Raw genomic sequence first — 19,207 nt, 5'->3', positions numbered from 1 at the left:
AAATATAGTTGATTTACAATGTTGTGTTAGTTTCAGGTATACAGCAAAGAGATTCAGTTATTTATATATATATATATACACACACACATATATTCTTTTTTAGATTCTTTTCCATTATAGGTTATTACATGATATTGAGTATAGTTCCCTGTCCCTGTCCTTGTTGGTTATCTATTTTATATATAGTAGTGTGTATATTTTAATCCCAAACTCCTAATTTGTCCCCCCTTTTCCCCTTTGGTAACCATAAGTTTGTTTTCTTTGTCTGTGAGTCTCTTTCTGTTTTGTAAATAAGTTCATTTGTATCATATTTTTAGATTCCACGTATAAGTGGTATCATGTAGTATTTGTCTTTCTCTGTCTGTCTTACTTCACTTAGTATGATAATCTCCAGGTCCCTCCACGTTGCTGCAAATGGCATTATTTCATTCTTTGTAATATTCTGTTGTATGTATGTACCACATCTGCTTTATCCATTCATCTGTTGATGGACACTTAGGTTGCTTCCATGTCTTGGCTATTGTAAATAGTGCTGCTATGAACATAGGGGTGCATGTATCTTTTTGAATTATGGCTTTCTCCAGATGTATGCCCAGGAGTGGAATTGCTGGATCATCTGGTAACTATTTTTAGTCTTTTAAGGAACCTCCAAACTGTTTTCCATAGTAGCTCCACCAATTTACATTCCCACCCACAGTGTAGGAGGGTTCCCTTTTCTCCACATCCTCTCCACTATTTATTATTTGTAGGCGTTTGATGATAGCCATTCTGGCTGGTATGAGGTGTTCGTTTGTTTAAATCTGTTAAGTCATTTTTTATAGTTTCTAGCTCTTCTAAGTGTCAGTCTGGCCAATCTTGTCTTTAGCTTCAGGATCATCGCAAGCATGGTAACTTAAAGTCCCTATAAGCCTGATCCTATTCTTGTTTTTGTTGGTTCTTATTGTATGATACCTTATCTTGTGTTGTGCTTGGTTATCTCTGAGTATGTGTCTGACATTGTACTTGGAAATTTATTTCTTATAAATAATTTGAGGACTAGGATTATATGTATTTTTTTTTAATTAAGTGAGGACTTTGTTTTGTTCATTATCTGGGAGTTCCCGCAATCTGGAATGACCTTAATCCAGTGCCAGGGGGTGATATTTTCTGGGCCACCCAGTTGATCCTAAGCTGGGGAGCAGTTTGCACAAAGGCTCACTCTTACTTCTGGTTCACTATCTCTCTCTCTCTCTCTGGGGTGCCAGGCCCCAGTGAGTTCTATGGTAGCGGAATAATAGCCCCCTCAGGGTTGCCCATGTCTTAATCCCCTGGACCGGGGAATATGTTGTGTTACATGACAAGGGGAAATTAAAGTTGCAAATGGAATTAAGGTGGTTAACCAGCTGTCCCTGAGGTGGGGATAATATCACTAATTATCCTGAACTATTGAGGCAGTCTCCTAGTAATCACAGGGGCCCTTAGAAGTGAAAGAGGAGGCAGGACAGTGAATGTCAGATGCAGCGTGAGAAAGACTCCATCCCCAGGTGCTGACTTTGAAAATGGAAGGAAGCTGTGAGTGAAGGAATGGGAAGGGCCTCGAGAAGCTGGGAGAGGCAAAGCAGTGGATTTTCTCCTAGAGCCTCCAGAAGGAACACAGCAACATAGCCCTCTGGATACCTTGGTTTTAGCTCAGTGAGGCCCCTTTCCAACTTTTGACCTCCAGACCTGGAAGATAGCACATGTGTTACAGCAGAGGGAGGAAACTGGCTCAGGTCCTGCACTCACCACTGGTCTCATTAGCGCTACTCGTTTCTCTACTACCTCTTTTAGAGACCAGAGACTCCCTGAAGGAAGAAGAGGCCCCAAAGATCAGTCCCAACTCTCCAGATTTTTGTCTTTTCTAGATTTGATTCTACTTCACCTTCTTGTTAAATCTCTGATAACTTTGGGCAGTCGTTTTTAATACTTTGTCCAGTGTTTCTATTTGCCCCCAGCTGGACATTTGGTCCAAATTGCCTATCTTTCAAGCTGGGCATTTTTTTTTTTTTCTCTCTTGAATTCCAATGAGTGAACTAGTCTGGTTGTGCTTTAGAATTCTGCTTTCCTGCTGCCCTTTTGGTCATTTCCCAGGTTAGTGCAAGGGCTCCTTAGCTGACCTCTTTTTGTATCCTCCATCCTGATTTTCTTCTAACACCAGCAGTATGACTCTCTCCTACATGGTTACCCTTGGGAGCTGCCCTCAGAATCCACTTGGTTATAAATGCACCCCAGGTTTCAGTTCCCTTCAAGCCACCTTCTGAGAGGTGGGTGCCTTTTTTCCAGCTGGGCTGTCTGCTCAGTGATCTCCAAAACGGGACAGGTTCACACCCCGCTGCCCAGTCTGTGCCTACACGTCACATATCACCTTTGGTGATGAAAGAGGTACTGGAGGCCTGTGGTTGGTGTGAATGAAAAATATCACCTGCTATATCAGTAAAAAAAAAAAGGATGTTGCAGCCATCAAGCCATCACCTTAGGGACAGTGAGCCCTGAGGGAACTCAGGATGGAAACAATGTTTGCCCTGAAGGCACTCTCACCCTCACCCCAATAGCCAGCCTGAGGAAACTCAGGATGAGAAAGCACAGGCTACTTGGCCCCAGATAGCTGAGATGCATAACAAAGGAATGATTTCAGTGAGCCCAGACTCTTGCATCTTTCCCATACAGAGAAAAGCACCGAATTCCTTAACTTGATATATCTGGTTTTCTTTAATCAACAGTAATCTTTTGATGTTCCGACTACCTGGTCTTTTGTTGCAAAAACTACTATATATCCTGGCCACCCCACCCCACCTCTTCAGAATGGTTCTTGAGTGTTATCTGAGATGCTGTGTCCTATTCGTGAGGTCCTCAGAATGTACGCGGAATAAAACACAACTCTCAACTTTTAGGTTGTGCATTTTTTTCAGTCGACATTGGGAAGCAGACAGGCTGGCCTGTCACCTGGCAGAGCAGATCAGCTCAGCAGCGCCGATCCAGACGTGTTTTATGCAGTGGCACCGTGTTGGATTAAGTACAGATTCTTTAAGAGGGCTATTTTAAAGAACGGCCCTCATTTAGGTTTCGAAGTTGGTTTTCTATAAAAACAACTCTATTGCTTAACTGTCTGAAGGCATAGCCAGCCCTTAGATACTCTTTACACGTTTGATAAAAAAAAAAAAGTGCAGCTCTGCTGGCAGTCACAGCCTACAGAGGCAGCATGGAGCATTTGTAGTGAGAGGGAAAGCAAGCCTTTTAATTTTGAGAATTCAGGCTCAAACCCAGCACTCTGAGCCTTTGTACTTGGCTACCATCTAAACTAAAGCTTTGAGGCTTTTTGACTGTGAACCAGCAAGGAGACAAGGGAACAAAGGACAAAAAGGTAGGGAAGGAAGGGAGGTCTGGCTTGTGCATTTTAAAGTCAGATTTAACAAATGAAAGCCTGGCTTTCTACCTTCACACAAAGGGAAATCTAGTGCAGGTACTTGTGGCAGGAAAATTTGCAATTGGAAAAAGAAGGCCTCAGCCCAGACACCCCTGGATCAGGTCTCTATCAGCTGTCAAAGGCACTGAGCTTTGGAAGCCTCCTGTGAGGCCCGCTGAGGCCCTGATGCCTGTCTGCTGTCCCTGTCAGCTTTGTTTCCCTGGAGACGCTGATGGATCAGGAGCCGGTGTGGCACTCAGAAAAATCGCCACATTCTGGACTGCCTGCCATCCAGGGCCCTGTCACCAGCTGCTGTGCCAGCCTCCTTATGCACTTATGAATCTAGGACGTGTTAAATGATAGTTAGACTCCTGCAATTGTAGATTAGTTACTTAAATGTGTTTTGTGATCATTTCTATCCTATTTCTGTTTGTATTGGGCATAAACTCCCAGTGTTACACTGAACTATGAAACCAATTGGAGAGAAGATTCTTTGGTTGAAGACTCCTTATACATTTGGCTTCTCCTGCTCCCAGGACCAGAGTGCCTTTGGTTTCATTCAGGTTTTTAGTTATTTAATAAAAACTGATTGATCAGGGGACACCCTGCCGTGTGCCAGGGGACACCGTAGTAGACGATTTCTTTCCCATTTCAGGTTAACTGACTGAAAATATTGATTTGGCAATCTAATCTTTGCAGTAAAGAAGTAAATTCATTCACTCATTCCCTCATTCAGTATTGGGCCGTCTGCCCTCTTTTGAATGCCCACAGCACTGACAGGTATGTAGTAAATACAAATTGTACTAAAAATGGAAAATAAGAGTTGGGGTAGTTATTCCATGCATTTGGGTTAAATGCTTTGCCTAAATTAATGCAGGTATTGTTCACCCATCGTCAATAAGTAAGCAGCCAGATTAAGAGGCTATGAAGAAATCATTTGATATTGCTACCCTAACACTTGTAAAAGAGGGACTGTGCTTTCTGGAGCACAGAGAGGCCCTACCAGCCCCCCGGCAGCCCCATCTGCCTTAGCATCAGGTAAGGGGTGCCTGGCAATCAAGGGGTCCAGGCCTCCAAGGGCTCAGCACGGAGCTCTGGGTCGATTCGGGAGCTTGCGGTACTTGAGATCCTTGAGGAATAAACATCTGTCACCCCTGGGTCGTGTGTGCACCAGACCCTGTGCTGGTCTTGAGGAAACAGAAGTCCTGTCCTCAGAGAATCTGAGGTCTAGGGAAGGAGCAGTGTGTGTGGGGGCCATGCAAGCTCGGAGCAGCAGTATCCGCCTGCCCAACCTAAGGCAGGGGGCTGTCACATCCTCAAGTGCAGGGGGCGGTTAGCCAGGTGGAGTCAGGTGGGAGGGCAAAGGAAGCCATGTGGAAAGGTGTGGGCCTCTCCAGGGCACCTGAGTGCAGGAACGGGTGCCAGGAGGGATGGGGGCAGCCGACAGGGTCACCTCGGGGCCCCCTGGGCAGACCCTGGCTGCTGCGTGGAGGTGCAGATCTCATTCCGTAGTGCAGCAGCCGAAGTAGGGTGATTAGCCTTCAAAGGCCACTGTGGGGCAGTGATGTTGAGGCTGGAGGTGGAGGGGAACCCTGAGTCCCTTGTGTGTAGGAGATCGTGACAGACCACAGGACACAAAGGGCGTCTTCAGGATGGGGGTCCCAGAGGTAGAGAACAGAAGGAGCTCATGCGTGCCCAGGTCTGGCCGCTGGTGCAGGAGGTGGTGTTGCCAGGCTCTGTGGGTCCTCTCACCAGCCTCCTCTGGGACCCAGAGACCAAGACAACACAGCCTCACTCTGAAGTCTCCACGGGGAGATCCAGGTGGGATTCCTGCTGGCAGCACCTGCTTGTCCCATCAGCAAAGCAATGTAAACTGGTTTATGTAACATTTTAATTTTTTTAAATTATTTTTTAATTTTTAAGATTTATTTATTTATTTTTGGCTGCATTGGGTCTTTGTTTCTGTGCGGGCTTTCTCTAGTCGCGGCGAGCGGGGCCTACTCTTCGTTGCGGTGCAGGGGCTTCTCATTGCGGTGGCTTCTTTTCTTGCGGAGCATGGGCTCTAGGTGTGCGGGCTTCAGTAGTTGTGGCACACAGACTCAGTAGTTGTGGCTCACAGGCTTAGTTGCTCCACAGCATGTGGGATCTTCCTGGACCAGGGCTTGAACCCTTGTCCCCTGTATTGGTAGGCTGATTCTTAACCACTGCACCACCAGGGAATTCCTACGTAACTTTTTGTTTTTAATTTATTTATTTATTTTTGGCTGTGTTGGGTCTTCATTGCTGCATGCGGGCTTTCTCTAGTTGCGGCGAGCGGGGATTACTCTTCCTTGCGGTGCGCGGGCTTCTCATTGCAGTGGCTTCTCTTGTTGTGGAGCACGGGCTCTAGGCATGCGGGCTTCAGTAGTTGTGGCACGCGGGCTCAGTAGTTGTGGCTCGTGGGCTCTAGAGCGCAGGCTCAGTAGTTGTGGCACATGGGCTTAATTGCTCCACGGCATGTGGGATCTTCCCGGGCCAGGGCTCGAACCTGTGTCTCCTGCATTGGCAGGTGGATTCTTAACCACTGTGCCACAAGGGAAGCCCCCTACGTAACTTTTTTATGGTAAAAAATAATGCGTCTGCTTTAATGGACTATAAACGGCCTTTTTCAGACATCGCTGCTTCTGTTTTAGGATGGAGGAAGTCCACTTTTGCTTTTACAGAGTATTCATTTAATGCAGTGGTCCCCAACCCCCAGGCCATGGACCGGTAATGGTCCAAAGCCTGAACCATCCCCCACCCAACCCCGCCCTACCCCCATCCGTGGAAAAATTATCTTCCACGAAACCAGTCCCTGGTGCCAAAAGGGTTGGGGACCACTAATTTAATGCAAATGTGAAACACAAGATTGATAACAGAATTTTGCACAGCAAAGGAAACCATAAACAAGATGAAAAGACAACCCTCAGAATGGGAGAAAATATTTGCAAACGAAGCAACAGACAAAAGATTAATCTCCAAAATATACAAACAGCTCGTGGAACTCAATATCAAAAAAACAAACAACCCAATTAAAACATGGGTGGAAGACCTAAATAGACATTTCACCAAAGAAGACATACAGATGGTCAAGAGGCACATGAAAAGATGCTCAACATCACTAATTATTAGAGAAATGCAAATCAAAACTGCAATGAGGTATCACCTCACACCGGTCAGAATGGCCATCATCAAAAAATCTACAAACAATAAATGCTGGACAGGGTGTGGAGAAAAGGGAACCCTCATACACTGTTGGTGGGAATGTAAATTGATACAACCACTGTGGAAAACAGTCTGGAGGTTCCTTAAAAAACTAAAAATAGAACTACCATAGGATGCAGCAATCCCACTACTGGGCATATACCCTGAGAAAACCATAATTCAAAAGGACACATGTACCCCAGTGTTCATTGCAGCTCTATTTACAATAGCCAGGACATAGAAACAACCTAAATGTCCATTGACAGGTGAATGGATAAAGAAGTTGTGGTACATACATACAATGGAATATTACTCAGCCATGAAAAGGAATGAAACTGGGTCATTTGTAGAGATGTGGATGGACCTAGAGACTGTCATACAGAGTGCAGTAAGTCAGAAAAAGATAAACAAATATCGTATATTAGCGCATATATGTGGAATCTAGAAAAATGGTACAGATGAACCTATTTTTAGGGCAGGAATATAGACGTAGATGTAGAGCACGGACATGTGGACACAGGAGGGGAAGGAGAGGGTGGGATGAATTGGGAGATCAGGATTGACATACATACACTACCATGTGTAAAATAGATAGCTAGTGGGAACATGCTATAAAGCACAGGAAGCTCAGCTTGGTGCTTTGTGACGACCTAAGGGGGTGGGAGGGACGTCCATGAGGAAGGGGATATAGGTATACATATAACTGATTCACTTCATTGTACAGCAGAAACTAACACAACATTGTAAAGCAATTATACTCCAATAAAAAAAAAAAGAATCTTCCTGGTGAATCAAACATTCATTCAGCGACTGGTCTGGGCACTGCATTAGATACCAGGCTCCCCTGTGTGGTTGAACCAGGGACATGGCACCTGTGCAGGTAGCTGTTCTACCTGAGAGGGTGCCAAGTGCCAGGAGGATGTGGGAGTTGGGCATCTGTGGAGGGAAGAAGGAGGGACCACAATCTGGGGTGACTTGGCTCACAAGGTTCTCAGCTGCCACAGTTTCTAGAGAAATACAAGTTCAAAGGTAGGGCCCAGGGCTTTCCCCTGTGTCACCACCCTGCCTCTTCTTTTCCATCTACCTAATGAGGTCAAATCACTTCATCCAAAGAAGCTTGAGAAATGTTTGCAGCAGAAACCATGTGCATTTTATTGCCAGTAAGGTGCTTGTTTGGACATGCAGGCTCTGCAGTGAATGATGTCAGCTGCACTTGGCCCAAGATGCCCGGTGTGCTGTGACCAAGCTGCAGAGAGTGAGCGGCACGGCTGAAGGCCTGCTGGTGTGACGGTATCCTCGTGGATCATGCTGCTTCTGCAGCGCCTTCCAGTACCAAGGCCATTGCAGGCGGGGCGGGGGTGGGGGCGGGGGCGGGGGTTAGAATCACCTCTGCATTCATGGAACTGTGAATTCACGGGGCTCTAGAGACCTTGGAGAGCCAAGTCTGAATGCCAAGAGGCCTGCATTTCTTAATCAGAAGAACTAGGAGTAAATCCCAGGGCTCCTGATTTTTTTACTCCGGTTTTGGGTGAACTGTGCTAACTACATCCAGGGGCATTGCTGAAGATGGGAAAGGGGTACATTTAATTGATGCATGTTTTTGAAAACATTCAAACTTTGACATGTTTGTTTCTTTGGTAATTTCTGTGGAATCAATTGTACACTTTCTGGCTTATACATACGTCATCTTTTCTTGTTAATGCAAGATGGTCTCGGTGAGGTCGGCGGCTGAGCTGGATGTCTGAGAGGCCAAGGAGCTTCCCTCACTTGCTCCAAGGTCTCTTGACCTTGGGCATGGTCCTTAATTACCCCACATTAAAGGTAGTTTGTAAACCAACCTCATTGTGGTGCTGTGAGCAGTGGTGAACAGCACTTAGCACAATGCCTGGCATTAGGTGACCTATAAAACATTGCAGCTGTAGTTGATGATTATGATATAGATATCGGTACAGAGGTGCCCTCGGGTGAGTTAAGCATGAGGCTCTCTGTATTTGTACTGAAATTCCTGGATCTCTGAGCTAGGAGCTACTTGATGATTCATCTGTTTCTTCACAGTCAATTCTCAATGCATGTTTATATTTGCTTTCTTTAAACATTTTTTTTTGTGGTAAAATACACATAACAACAAAATTTACCATTTTAACCCGTTTTTGTTGTTGTTTTATTTTTAGATAGAGTCTCTTTATTGCTTTGAACTTTTCTTTTTTTTTCTTTTTCTTTTTTTTTTTTTTTGGCACACTGTGCGGCTTGCAGGATCTTAGTTCCCTGACCAGGGATTGAACCTGGGCCCTCGCCAGTGAAAGCGCAGAGAGAAAGTGTGGAGTCCTAACCACTGGACCACCAGGGAATTCCCCATTTTTACCTTTTTTAAGTGTACAGTTCTGTGACATTAAGTACATTCACATTCTTGTGCAACAGTCACCACCATCCATCTCCAGAACTTTTTCATCTTCCCCAACTTTGTGTCTGCTTTTTTTAAAAATGGAGTTAGCATGCTTGGGATGGAAGGGTAGACGGGACCTTCTGTCCATGCTCTAGTGCCAGGTCAACAGGAGGTTGGCTGTTGGATGACTTGGGCACTACCTTGAGGCCAGTTTGGCATGACTGAGATGGGTAGATGATTGGGTGGAGTGATGAATAAATATATTTCTTAAATGGGGTTATTAAGAGATTGCCAATTAAGTTGGAAACAATCAAGGTAAGTAGAATTTTCTCATCCAAAAGGTGTGCTCCGGACATGAAACCCTTTTTAAATGGGAAACTCGGAGATGGTCTCTGTATTAGTTTGTTAGGGCTAGGAGTGGCCCAAACAACAAATTTATTTTCTCACAGTGCTGGAGGCTGCAGAGTCCAAGATCAGGGTGTCCACAGTGTTGCTCTCTTTGAAGCCCCTCTCCTTGCTTGGCTTGTAGATGGGTGTCTCTTCCCTTTTTCTTTTCACAATCTTCCCTCAGTTTGTGTCTGTGTCCAAATTCCCTCTTCTTATAAGTACACCAAGCAGATTGTATGAGGGCTAAGCTTGATGATCACATTTTACCTTAATTATCTTTTTAAAGACCCTATGTCCAAATACAGTCACATTCTGAGGTACTGGGGGTTAGGACTTCAACGTATGGATTCTGGGGGTGGGGTAAGTAGACACAGTTTAATCCATAACAGTCTCTAAAAATCCCTCCAGCTCTAAAAATCCTCCTCAGTTCCAGACAAAGCAGACGAGGCCAGGCATCCCATGCCCTGGGCATGCACATTCCCCAAGGCACATGGTTATTAGTAGAACGTTACAAATGCAGCTCTGAAGCCCCAGAGACAGAATGTTCTACCGTTTCTGAGCCATGCACATTACATTTTTCTTAGAGAGAAAGAATCATAAACAGAGACAGAGTATTTTAAGTCTATCCTCCCTGTCTGCCAAGAATAACCCTGGTGTGCTGCAGAACTCCCTCCCTTCATGGCCGTCCTGGGCACTGTATCTGCAGATGTCTGCTCTGGAAAAGTCAGCCAACTGGCTTCAAGAGAAGCACAAGTCTTGAAATAAACACCGCTTTTCCAAGCATAGCCTTACTCTGGAACAGAGCCAGAGGCCATTTCAGTCCACAGAGAGAGGGGCTGATGGCTAATGAAACTTCAGGAAGAGCCTTTTAAAATGGCACTTTCCTTTCAGCTATTGAATTGAGCTACTACTATGTAGTGAGTTCTTTTAATGTACATGCTATACGGGAAAACATTCAGGACGGACTTTTGAGTCATTGCCTTTACAGCCGTATCCTGTCCCAGGGAGGGCATTGTTGTGCTGGAGTAATAGTTATCTGGGTGGATGTCAACAATGTTTATGGCATTCCTCTGATTTTTAACCAGTTGCACTTTTTTTGTGACACTATGCTTGCGTGAGCAAAGACAGGTCCCTTTTTTTTTTTTTAACCACGTGTGACTCTTAATGGAGAAAAAAGAGTGGCCAGCCTGATCAAAGCAAGCTGATTTTTAAAAAAACATAAATGTACTCAGTTATTTACACTAAAGATGTATTTCCGGTATTTCTCTCCTCCCTCCCTACCACCCCCCTCCTCTTGCCCCTTCCCTCTCCCCACGCCTCATCTCCACGCGAGCCAGGCCTTGCTTCATCTATCAATGCCAAATTCTAAGTGAAGGACTATCTTTGTGGTGAGCTGTCATTTTTTCATCAAGCAGAATAATAAAGAAATTGTTGGCTTACACATTGATTATTTAACTGTTTTTCCCCAAATATCTGTGAAGAATTTTTAGCGCACATTGAGGAAGTGATATTTTTATTCTAAGTTCCTATTTTCCAGATGGAATCTGCTTCTCTAAATCTATATAGAAAGTTGGAAGGTGCTGGTCTGTCTCAAGAAACTCACTCATTCCTTCCCGTCACTAGTGGCTTCCCTCTTATACCATATGTGCTTAATTTGCATTAGAGCTACAGTTCTATGGGCCCACTGTCATTCACTGTAAAAACAAAGATGCACAGGCCAAGCGCTCTGTGTGTGGTGTGTGTGTGTGTGAGAGAGAGACTCTGCACAGGTTACAAGGCAGAGTCCTTCTTCATGAAATGTTCCTGCTGTGGGTGGGAGACAGAGAAGCAAGTGCCTTTTAGATGGACAGGCTGAGCCCAGATCTCTCTAATGTGTATGTGCTATTATTTTAGGTCTCCGAATTCAATCCTTTGACGTTCACCAGCGTAATAGAGTGTGAGAAGCCCAACAACGACCTGACTAGGTTTCGTGGGTGCATGTGAGTATCAGACCTCTGCCTGGGCTTCCTCTTCTGTTTGACAAACGATATGTACATATGCAGTCAACCCTTGAGCAGCACGGGTTGAGGGATGCTGACCCCCGCCCAGTTGAAAATTCACATGGTCAGTGTCGATGGGGGATTGGTTCCAGGACCTGCCGGGGATACCAGAGTCCATGGATGCTCAAGTCCCATAGTCTGCCCTCTGGATGTGCGATTCTGCATCCATGGATTCAGCCAATCTCAGATGGTGTAATACTGTGTTTATTGAAAAAAACCTGTGAATAAGTGGAACTGCACAGCTCAAACCCGTGTTGTTCAATGGTCCACTTTGTATAGTATAGTACAGTACTATATATATATATATATATATTCTTTGCCACTTGGTGCAGCCTTTGAGGAATGTTGCCCTGCACCTGAGCTCGTGGGGCTGCTTGGTAAGAGCCTGTCAGCAGTAGAAGTTTGTCAGATCCCCTCCCTCTAGCAGCCAGAGAAGGTGGGGACGTGGGAAACAAGGTTGACTACATGTGGCCCCATAAATGTAAGCACAGGCCCGAGGCCGGAGGAGCCTGCCTGGAAGTTCATTCCTTCATTCATGCACTCAGCCATTGAACAAGTATTTGCTGAGCACCTACTGTGTGCTAGGCTCTTTTCAAGGCTCTGGGGATAACACAGTGAACTGATTAGAAAAGAAATGCCTGCCTTCATGTTTATTTCACTCTAGTTAGAGAGACAGTAAACAAAATAAGAAGACCTAGAACATATTAAATTGTCCAGCTCCTTGCTCCAAAACAGAGAGACAAGAAAGGTAGATGAATGACATGGGACTGTCCATCTGTTGGTCCTTGTTGAAGGTGGGCTGGGGGTACATGGGAAGTATGGACTGGTATCTCTGCTTCTGTGAATGGTTGGAAATTACCGTAATCGTGTTAATAGTTGTGCACGACTTGTCTGGGCAGTGTGGGGAAAAGGGAGGAGGGAGAGAACAGGGTGTAGCATGGAGTTGTGGAGCTGCCTGCTGGGGGCGGTGGGGGCACCCCCCACAGAGGGAGCCAGCTGTGTGGGCATGAGCCTGGGGACCACAGGTGTGACCTGGAGAATTGGGGCCTCCCACGGCTGTCCGGCTCTGAGGGGCCAGCTGACCAGGATGCTGCTTAGCAGTCCAGGTGCAGCGTGGGTGCCGAGGACACACAGGTAACGCAGGCACTCTGCTCCTGGAGGGGCTCCACTGCTGAGAGCTTTCGGCGTGAGGTCAAGTCTTCTGCTTTGCTGACATGTCCAGCAATGTTGCCTTTGCCCAGCACGCAGCAGGCTTCCCATCATGTTGGGGGGCAGGGGGAGAGTCAGTAAATGAAAAGTGTGAACAGTGAAGGACCAGATACTGCCCGTCACCTGCTGAAATTGCGGATACTTGCCTGAGGATCGACTAGAACTTGAAAATGTTAGATCACCCCTTAAAGGAACCAGTTAAAGGAGAGTAAAAACTCATTAGAAAAATGCTAAAATGTCATCTGTAAAATTTGGGGGAAGATACTCAGCCGTCCATCCGAAACTGGTCTGCTGTGGGTTCCTCAGCCCCTGTGGCCCCCCTGGGCTTCACACACGTGGCACCATCCTGTGCACCACCCCAAACCTCCCGGGTCAGGCGGGCAGAACAGAGAAGATGCTGGATCCACAGACCCTGAAATGACTACTTTGAAGGAGGTGGGGGCAGCCTCTAGGGAGAATGTTCTGTGGACATTCTTGCTGATGGGGTAATTTTTTTGGTGCCAACTCTCCCAAAGGAAAAAGCTAGACCTCCTTCTCCTGACTGTACCCTGGCCTGTGCTCTCCTGCTCTGTGGGGCCTCTGGAGCCCTGTTCTCAGACCTCTCCTCACACTCTTGTTGCCTGCCCCAGACTTGGATTAGCGCTGGAGGGGATTTAGCCCCAAGTCAGCAGCTCTTGGTCCTGCCCTTGGGAGCTACCTCTGTGTTAAACAAGGGTATTCACCAAGTCTGGCTTAGTGCTGAGGCTGGCAGACTCTGGAGCCCATGCTTTCCAGCAAGATAGTTCTGGCGAACTACTGAACGTTACTCAAGTGTATAATGGGGAGAATCCAGGAGCCCCCTCGTGTCATGGGTGCAAAGCTTTGTCAATTTAATACACGGAAAGCTTTCAGCAGGGTGGGTGCTTAATAAACATTGGCCACTATTATGGTCATTGCTTCTGTTGTTAACATTTCTATGACTATATTACTATATAGTACTATATTATTACTATTATACTATGGAGCAGGGAGAGAGACAGGTCAGGAGGGAGGGAGAGGCTAGAACTCACATGTTCCCTGGGGAGGGAGATACAGTGGAAGAGGAGGCTGGGAGGATGGTTTGTCTACTATATGTGGATGTGGATCATGGGGAGCTATAGGTGGAGGAGAGATGGGGTTTGGGATTCCCTGCATTTGAGGAGCTGGCGAGTGCATTCGGTGGAGTGACCCAGCTGACAGAAAAAATCTGTGTGCTAGGAATTCAGGGGAGTAGGCGCTAAAGACACAGGTTTGGGGAGCCTCTGTCTAGAGGTTGTGTTTGAGGACGGGGAGACACCAGACCAACATGGGACAGAAGGCAAGAGAGGAAAGGAATGAAGACAAAGCAATCCCAACAGCCAGGAGCAGGATCTCTTGGGGATGTGGTTCCAAGGGCAACACCCAGTGGAGGAGGCCCAGAGGGACATTTAGGAAGGAGGTCTGCCAGATGCTGGACTCCACAGAAGCCTGGGAAAGGGGAGGGCCGCACTGTCAGAGTAGAGCCCAGATTATAGGAGATGGAAGAGGAATTATATTTTCAACCACTCTTTCTAGAAATGTGGTTTGAAAAGGAGGGACAGGGCCAGAGGTGAAAGCCTCAAAAAAGGAAGAGGGACACTTGTTAGGAAGAGAGAAGATGACAAAAGGCCAGGCTGGAGGTCTCCGTGGGGACCTCCATGTGAAGGGATTCAGTGATCCGGGAAAGGGGTGTCCCATGGCCCCTCGACCACCCGCAGCCCCTACGTTGCCTCCAAGCCGGCCCTCAGCTGACTTGGCGCCCCAGCTGCCTCTTTCTTGGGAAGACGGCCTCAAGTGGATGGCATTGTGCCTATGGCCAGCTAGGCTGACTTGGCCGCTCAGACAGATGCCGCCAGCAAGTGTTCCCAGCATGCGTCCTTCTCGCTGGCACGTTGCCCAAGAAAGGCAAGAAGGGCAACTCTCCCCAGGTGAAACCTCTTCCCGCTCTGGTCCAACCTTGTCATGCTTTCTCTTACTTTTCCCAACAAGCCATCCTGCCCCAAGGCTCATGCTAGAGCCCGGCCAGTTCAGGCCTCTGCGTGCCTAAACCTCCATGCATTTGTGACTTGCTCTCTCTACCAGGCGATATTTGGGATTTGCTACAAGAATGTCAGGATGCAGACAGGCCCCTCTCCCAGCGAGGCCTGTCCAGCCAGGAGCTCTGGAGGTTGGGTGTTGGTGGCAGTGTGTTAAAAGCTCGTCCCTCCGTGACTCGGGCTGAAGTCTCCAGGAAGAGTGCCTAGGGGAGGGGAGGGCAGGTGAGCAGGGCCTCTGGGAGGGGCCTGGTCGCCCCAGGTCCGGAGTCCTGCCTCCAGGCAGAAGGAAGGGAGGAGGCCCCAGCCCCGCTACTGGTCCTGATGCTCAGGGGTGGGGCTAACCTGGGTGGTAGAACTGAGATTTAGACCCAGGGGGTAGACCAGCTGCTGAGCCAGTTCCCTGGTTTGCTGGCTCTCACTGCTCCTGGTGGCTTTCCTTCAGCCTAAACTCAGCTGCCGCCCTGTAGCCTCACTCACACTGGAGAGCCCAGGACTACAGGCCACTGGACAGGCCAACAGGTTTCACTCTTATTTGGACCAGTCCATCCAAACTGGGAACGTTAGCTGTTTGCAGCTGGAGAACTAAGCTTGCTTGGGGTCATACCAAGAAGTCCCAAGTCTGAATTCCAGCTCTTCCCCTCCCCTGGGCAAGTGGCCTTAGGAAGGTTATGCTGTGTTTCCGAGCCCCGGCTTCTTCCTAATTCTGTAGAGAACAGTGACTGACATTGAATGGAGTGAAAGACACAATGTGAATCAGAGCACTTCGTGCAAGAGGGCGGTGTCAGCCATGGTGTGTGGTCCCACTGGTGTGAAATGTCCACAGTAGGAATATCTTTAGGGGCAAAAAGTGGATTCGTGGTTTGCCGCGGTTGGGGGGGGTGGGATGGGAATGGGCAGTGACTGCCAGTGGGTACAGGGTTTCTTTCTGATGGAAACATTCTCAAATTAGCTGGTGGGGAGCACTGCACAAGTCTGTGAATATATCAAAAAACCCTGAACTGTACACCTTAAATGGGTGAGTTTCATGGTATATGAAATATAGCTCAAGCTGTTAAAATAAAAGTGTCAGGTGCATCATTATTCAAGTGTGCTTTAATGCTCCCTAGTTTTTAACGCAGTCCCTGTAGTTAAGCACTTACGAAATCCTCAGAGACAGGAGCTGGAAATAACATCGTTCTGGCCCTGGCAGCCCAGAGAACCGCTGTGGATGGGGGTTCTGGCTGCTCAGGGCACCCTACTCAGCTTGCTCAGCAACTCCAGGGCAGGACGATGTGGGCTTTGAAGCCACCAGTCAACCAAACATTTTTACTTACTCCTAAAGAATAAATAAAGCAAAGAGGTTGGTTGGTCTCACCATCTGCTGTGGAATTCCATTTCCAGCTGTAAAGCCAGGCTCCATTTCTAATCCTAAGTCCTCCGTGGAGCAGCTTCTGGGGTCCCTCCCCGTGGGCCACAGAGCCTGCTTGACCACATGAGGCTGCACGACACTGGCTGCCATCCAGAGCCCAGGGTGTGCTTGTTGGGACAGCACCCCTGCCCCACCCCGGCAGATGACATGCTCCAAGACTGTGGTCGCCCCAGGACACCCTGGCAGTTCCCCCAGACCCCCAGCCCAGCATCTGGATGGAGCTCTGTGTGCGTTTATATCCAAAGTGTCCTCACTCCCAAGGACCAGGCTTTGAGACGAATTGTAACTGCATCAGCTAGAGTCTAAAATCGGAATGTTTTCATTTTACCTTAGCACCTTTAACTGATATTTACGTCTCAAGAAAATCTAACATTGGCACAAAACACAGTCGGGTCATTTCTGTACTTACATAGATAAACAGAAACCTGAGCAACTATTATTTTAAAGAAAATTATGCCTAGGACTCGGCAGTAGAAGGGGTCATCTCTCCTTCCATCCTCTCTACCTGTGTCAGTCGGGTCCCTTCTGGGAACAGATCAGGTGCTCAAATTTGAATGTGTGGGGCTATTAGCCAAGGGTCCATTTCTGCAGGAGGGGCTAGGGCTTAAGGCAGCCACAAGGGTTAGGAGCAGCTGAGCTGTGGTCACCATGAGGCCCAGTGGTCCCAGGGGGGTGAGGGGAGTGGCCCCTGGGGACTCATGTCCAGGGGGCGCCTGGGAGGCTCACCACCCTGGTTGAGGGACACAACCAGCCCAGCACTCTCTCCTAGGAGGAGCCGAGACACGCTCCCATCCTCCCTCGCCTCTGTCCACTCCTTTGGTTTCCTTCTGACATCCCTGTGGGCTGGACCACCCCAAAGCTGAGGGCCAGGCAGCCTCAGCACTTGCCAGGGACTGGGGTGGGGATGGGGTGCAGGATGGAAGAACATGTGAGGAGCCCGTTCTTACAAGTAGAGACAGGGAAGCACAAAATACCGCAGAGTCTCCTGGCTGTGGGGTCTGGGGAGCTTAGTGTTAGCAAAGCACCTTCCTGAGGGCTGTAAAATGTGAGCCCAGGGTAGCAGGCCAAGCTCCCCAAGGCAGGACGCGCTGGGCCAACAGGCAGCATGGGTAGCAGGACGTGCAGCATGGGTGACTGGGGCTGAGAGCCTGCACAGGACGGGCCCGCCCAGGGCGCAGAGTGGCCGTGTGTGCCAGAAGAAGTCAGAGATCCCGCAGGATGCTCCCAGGAGAATGCAGAGCTCAAACCTGCACCCTGAAACATCGATCGGTGCCTGGGTGAGAAATGGACAGGAAGGACCAAGGCTGGTGGCATCCAAGCCACAAGGGGTGCATCGAAGGCTGAAGTAGGGAAATTTGGAAGCCTGAATTAGGGCAGTGATGCACAAGAGAGTATGAGAAGAAGGTGGATTAAAGAAATAGCCAGTGAGTAGCGGATTCAAGATGGTGGAGGAGTAGGAGGATGTGGAGTTCATCTCTCTCTACAGATGCATCAGGAATACACCTATAGATGCAACAGTTTTCACAGAACACCTGTGGAGAACTAACAGAAGACCTTGGACACCAGAAAGGACTATAAGGATCCCTGCATAACTGGGTAGGACAGAAAAAAAGAAGGGAGGAGGAGGAGGAGAGGAAGCTGGATGGGACCTGCATCCCGGGGTGGGGGAGCTGAAGCAGAGGAGAGATTCCCAAATTCGAGGAAATGCCCTCTCCAACGGGGAAATCCCCTCTCTGATGGGGAAGTTGATTGGGACAGAAGGGACGCATTTGAGGCTGTTGGAAGAGGGTGAAGCGGCCAATCTGTGGCAGATGGGACAGAGTGAGAAATACACAGACGGTCTGTACATCTGTTCACAGGTGTGCAAGGGGGCTGGGAGCTGGTGTGTGGGGATTGGAGAACAGGCCCAGAGCGAGAACTGCTGTTGGCTGTGGGGAGATGGACTGAAGGGATGGAAGGGAGGAAATCCACAGCAGGAAATGCCTACAGAGGAAGACCAGACTGCCATGGAAGCAGGGCGCTTCTGCTGAGTCACACGCAGGAGCAGGAGCCACTATTGTAGCCTCTCTCTCCCCACACGCCAGAGCTGCTGACGACAATAAAAGAAGCACACTCAGAGCTGGCCCTCTTGCGCCTGCAGCTGGGCACCAGAAAAAGCCGGGCCAGGGCTGACCTTCACGTGCCTTACGCCGGGCACCAGAAAAGGCCCTCACTACAGCCATATCTCTTGCACCCGTGGCTGCTGGCTTCTTTGTGCATTTGACGCTGCCAGGGCTCTGCGATCCAAGTAGTCATACCACCTCTGCACCCGGTCCTCACAGGGACTGACCCAAGAGCTCGAAGGCAGCCTCAGGACTGGACTCCTGTGGGTGGACCACACACAGAGGTGGGGATAAAACCAAAGCTGAACCCCAGGGACAGGGTGGCTAAGGAAGAAGATCAAAAATCTTTCCATCAGCTGTACAAGCTGAAGATTAAATCCCCGTGATCAGCTAGGTAGTCCCTGCATCTGTGGAATACCTGAGTAAAGAATGAGTGTTCCCACAAATGAAAACGGTCTACCTCTGGCAGCTGTGGACTTTGGGGGCAGCACACACAGGAATCAGGCCAGATCAGAGTCTGAGTGGTCCCCACAGGGCCCACAGCAGGTCCAGAGACCAGCCCAGAGGCAGAGGGCCTCTTGGGGAGGCGGAGGTGGGCTGTGGCTCATGGTGTGCACAAGGACACTTACAGTGGAGACCCCGGGGAGACATAATTATTACTATTAATTCTATTTGTTTTGATTCATTCTGTCATTGGTTCTAGCTTTTGTTGTTGTTGTTTGTTGCTTTTTTTTGGTTTCTTTTTCTTTCTTTTTTTGTTTGGTGGTGGTGTTTTAGTTTGTTTGTTTGTTTTTTGGTTTCTTGGGATCTCCATGTTTTATAACGTTTATTTTTATTTTTTTTAATATTTCTGTTTTTACTTTGCTTTTCTTTGGTTCTGTGTTCTTTTCCCTTATTTTTTCTTCTTCTTTTTCTTTAATATATTTTTTTCTTTTTTAAAAATATATTTCCATTTCTACTTTGC

At 47.9% G+C, this 19,207-nt stretch overlaps 1 protein-coding gene across 1 annotated transcript in view; it reads left to right on the top strand.

The window, feature by feature from the left end:
* ATP10A (ATPase phospholipid transporting 10A (putative)) overlaps positions 1 to 19,207 on the top strand; it is a 188,279-nt gene that overhangs the window by 104,231 nt on the left and 64,841 nt on the right. The window contains 1 exon segment of the mRNA XM_068556634.1: positions 11,307 to 11,392. Within this exon segment, the coding sequence (XP_068412735.1) occupies positions 11,307 to 11,392 (86 nt within the window).

Source organism: Eschrichtius robustus, chromosome 1, assembly GCF_028021215.1.
Source record: "Eschrichtius robustus isolate mEscRob2 chromosome 1, mEscRob2.pri, whole genome shotgun sequence".
Classification (NCBI taxonomy): domain Eukaryota; kingdom Metazoa; phylum Chordata; class Mammalia; order Artiodactyla; family Eschrichtiidae; genus Eschrichtius; species Eschrichtius robustus.
This window is presented reverse-complemented; position numbering and strand designations above follow the sequence as displayed.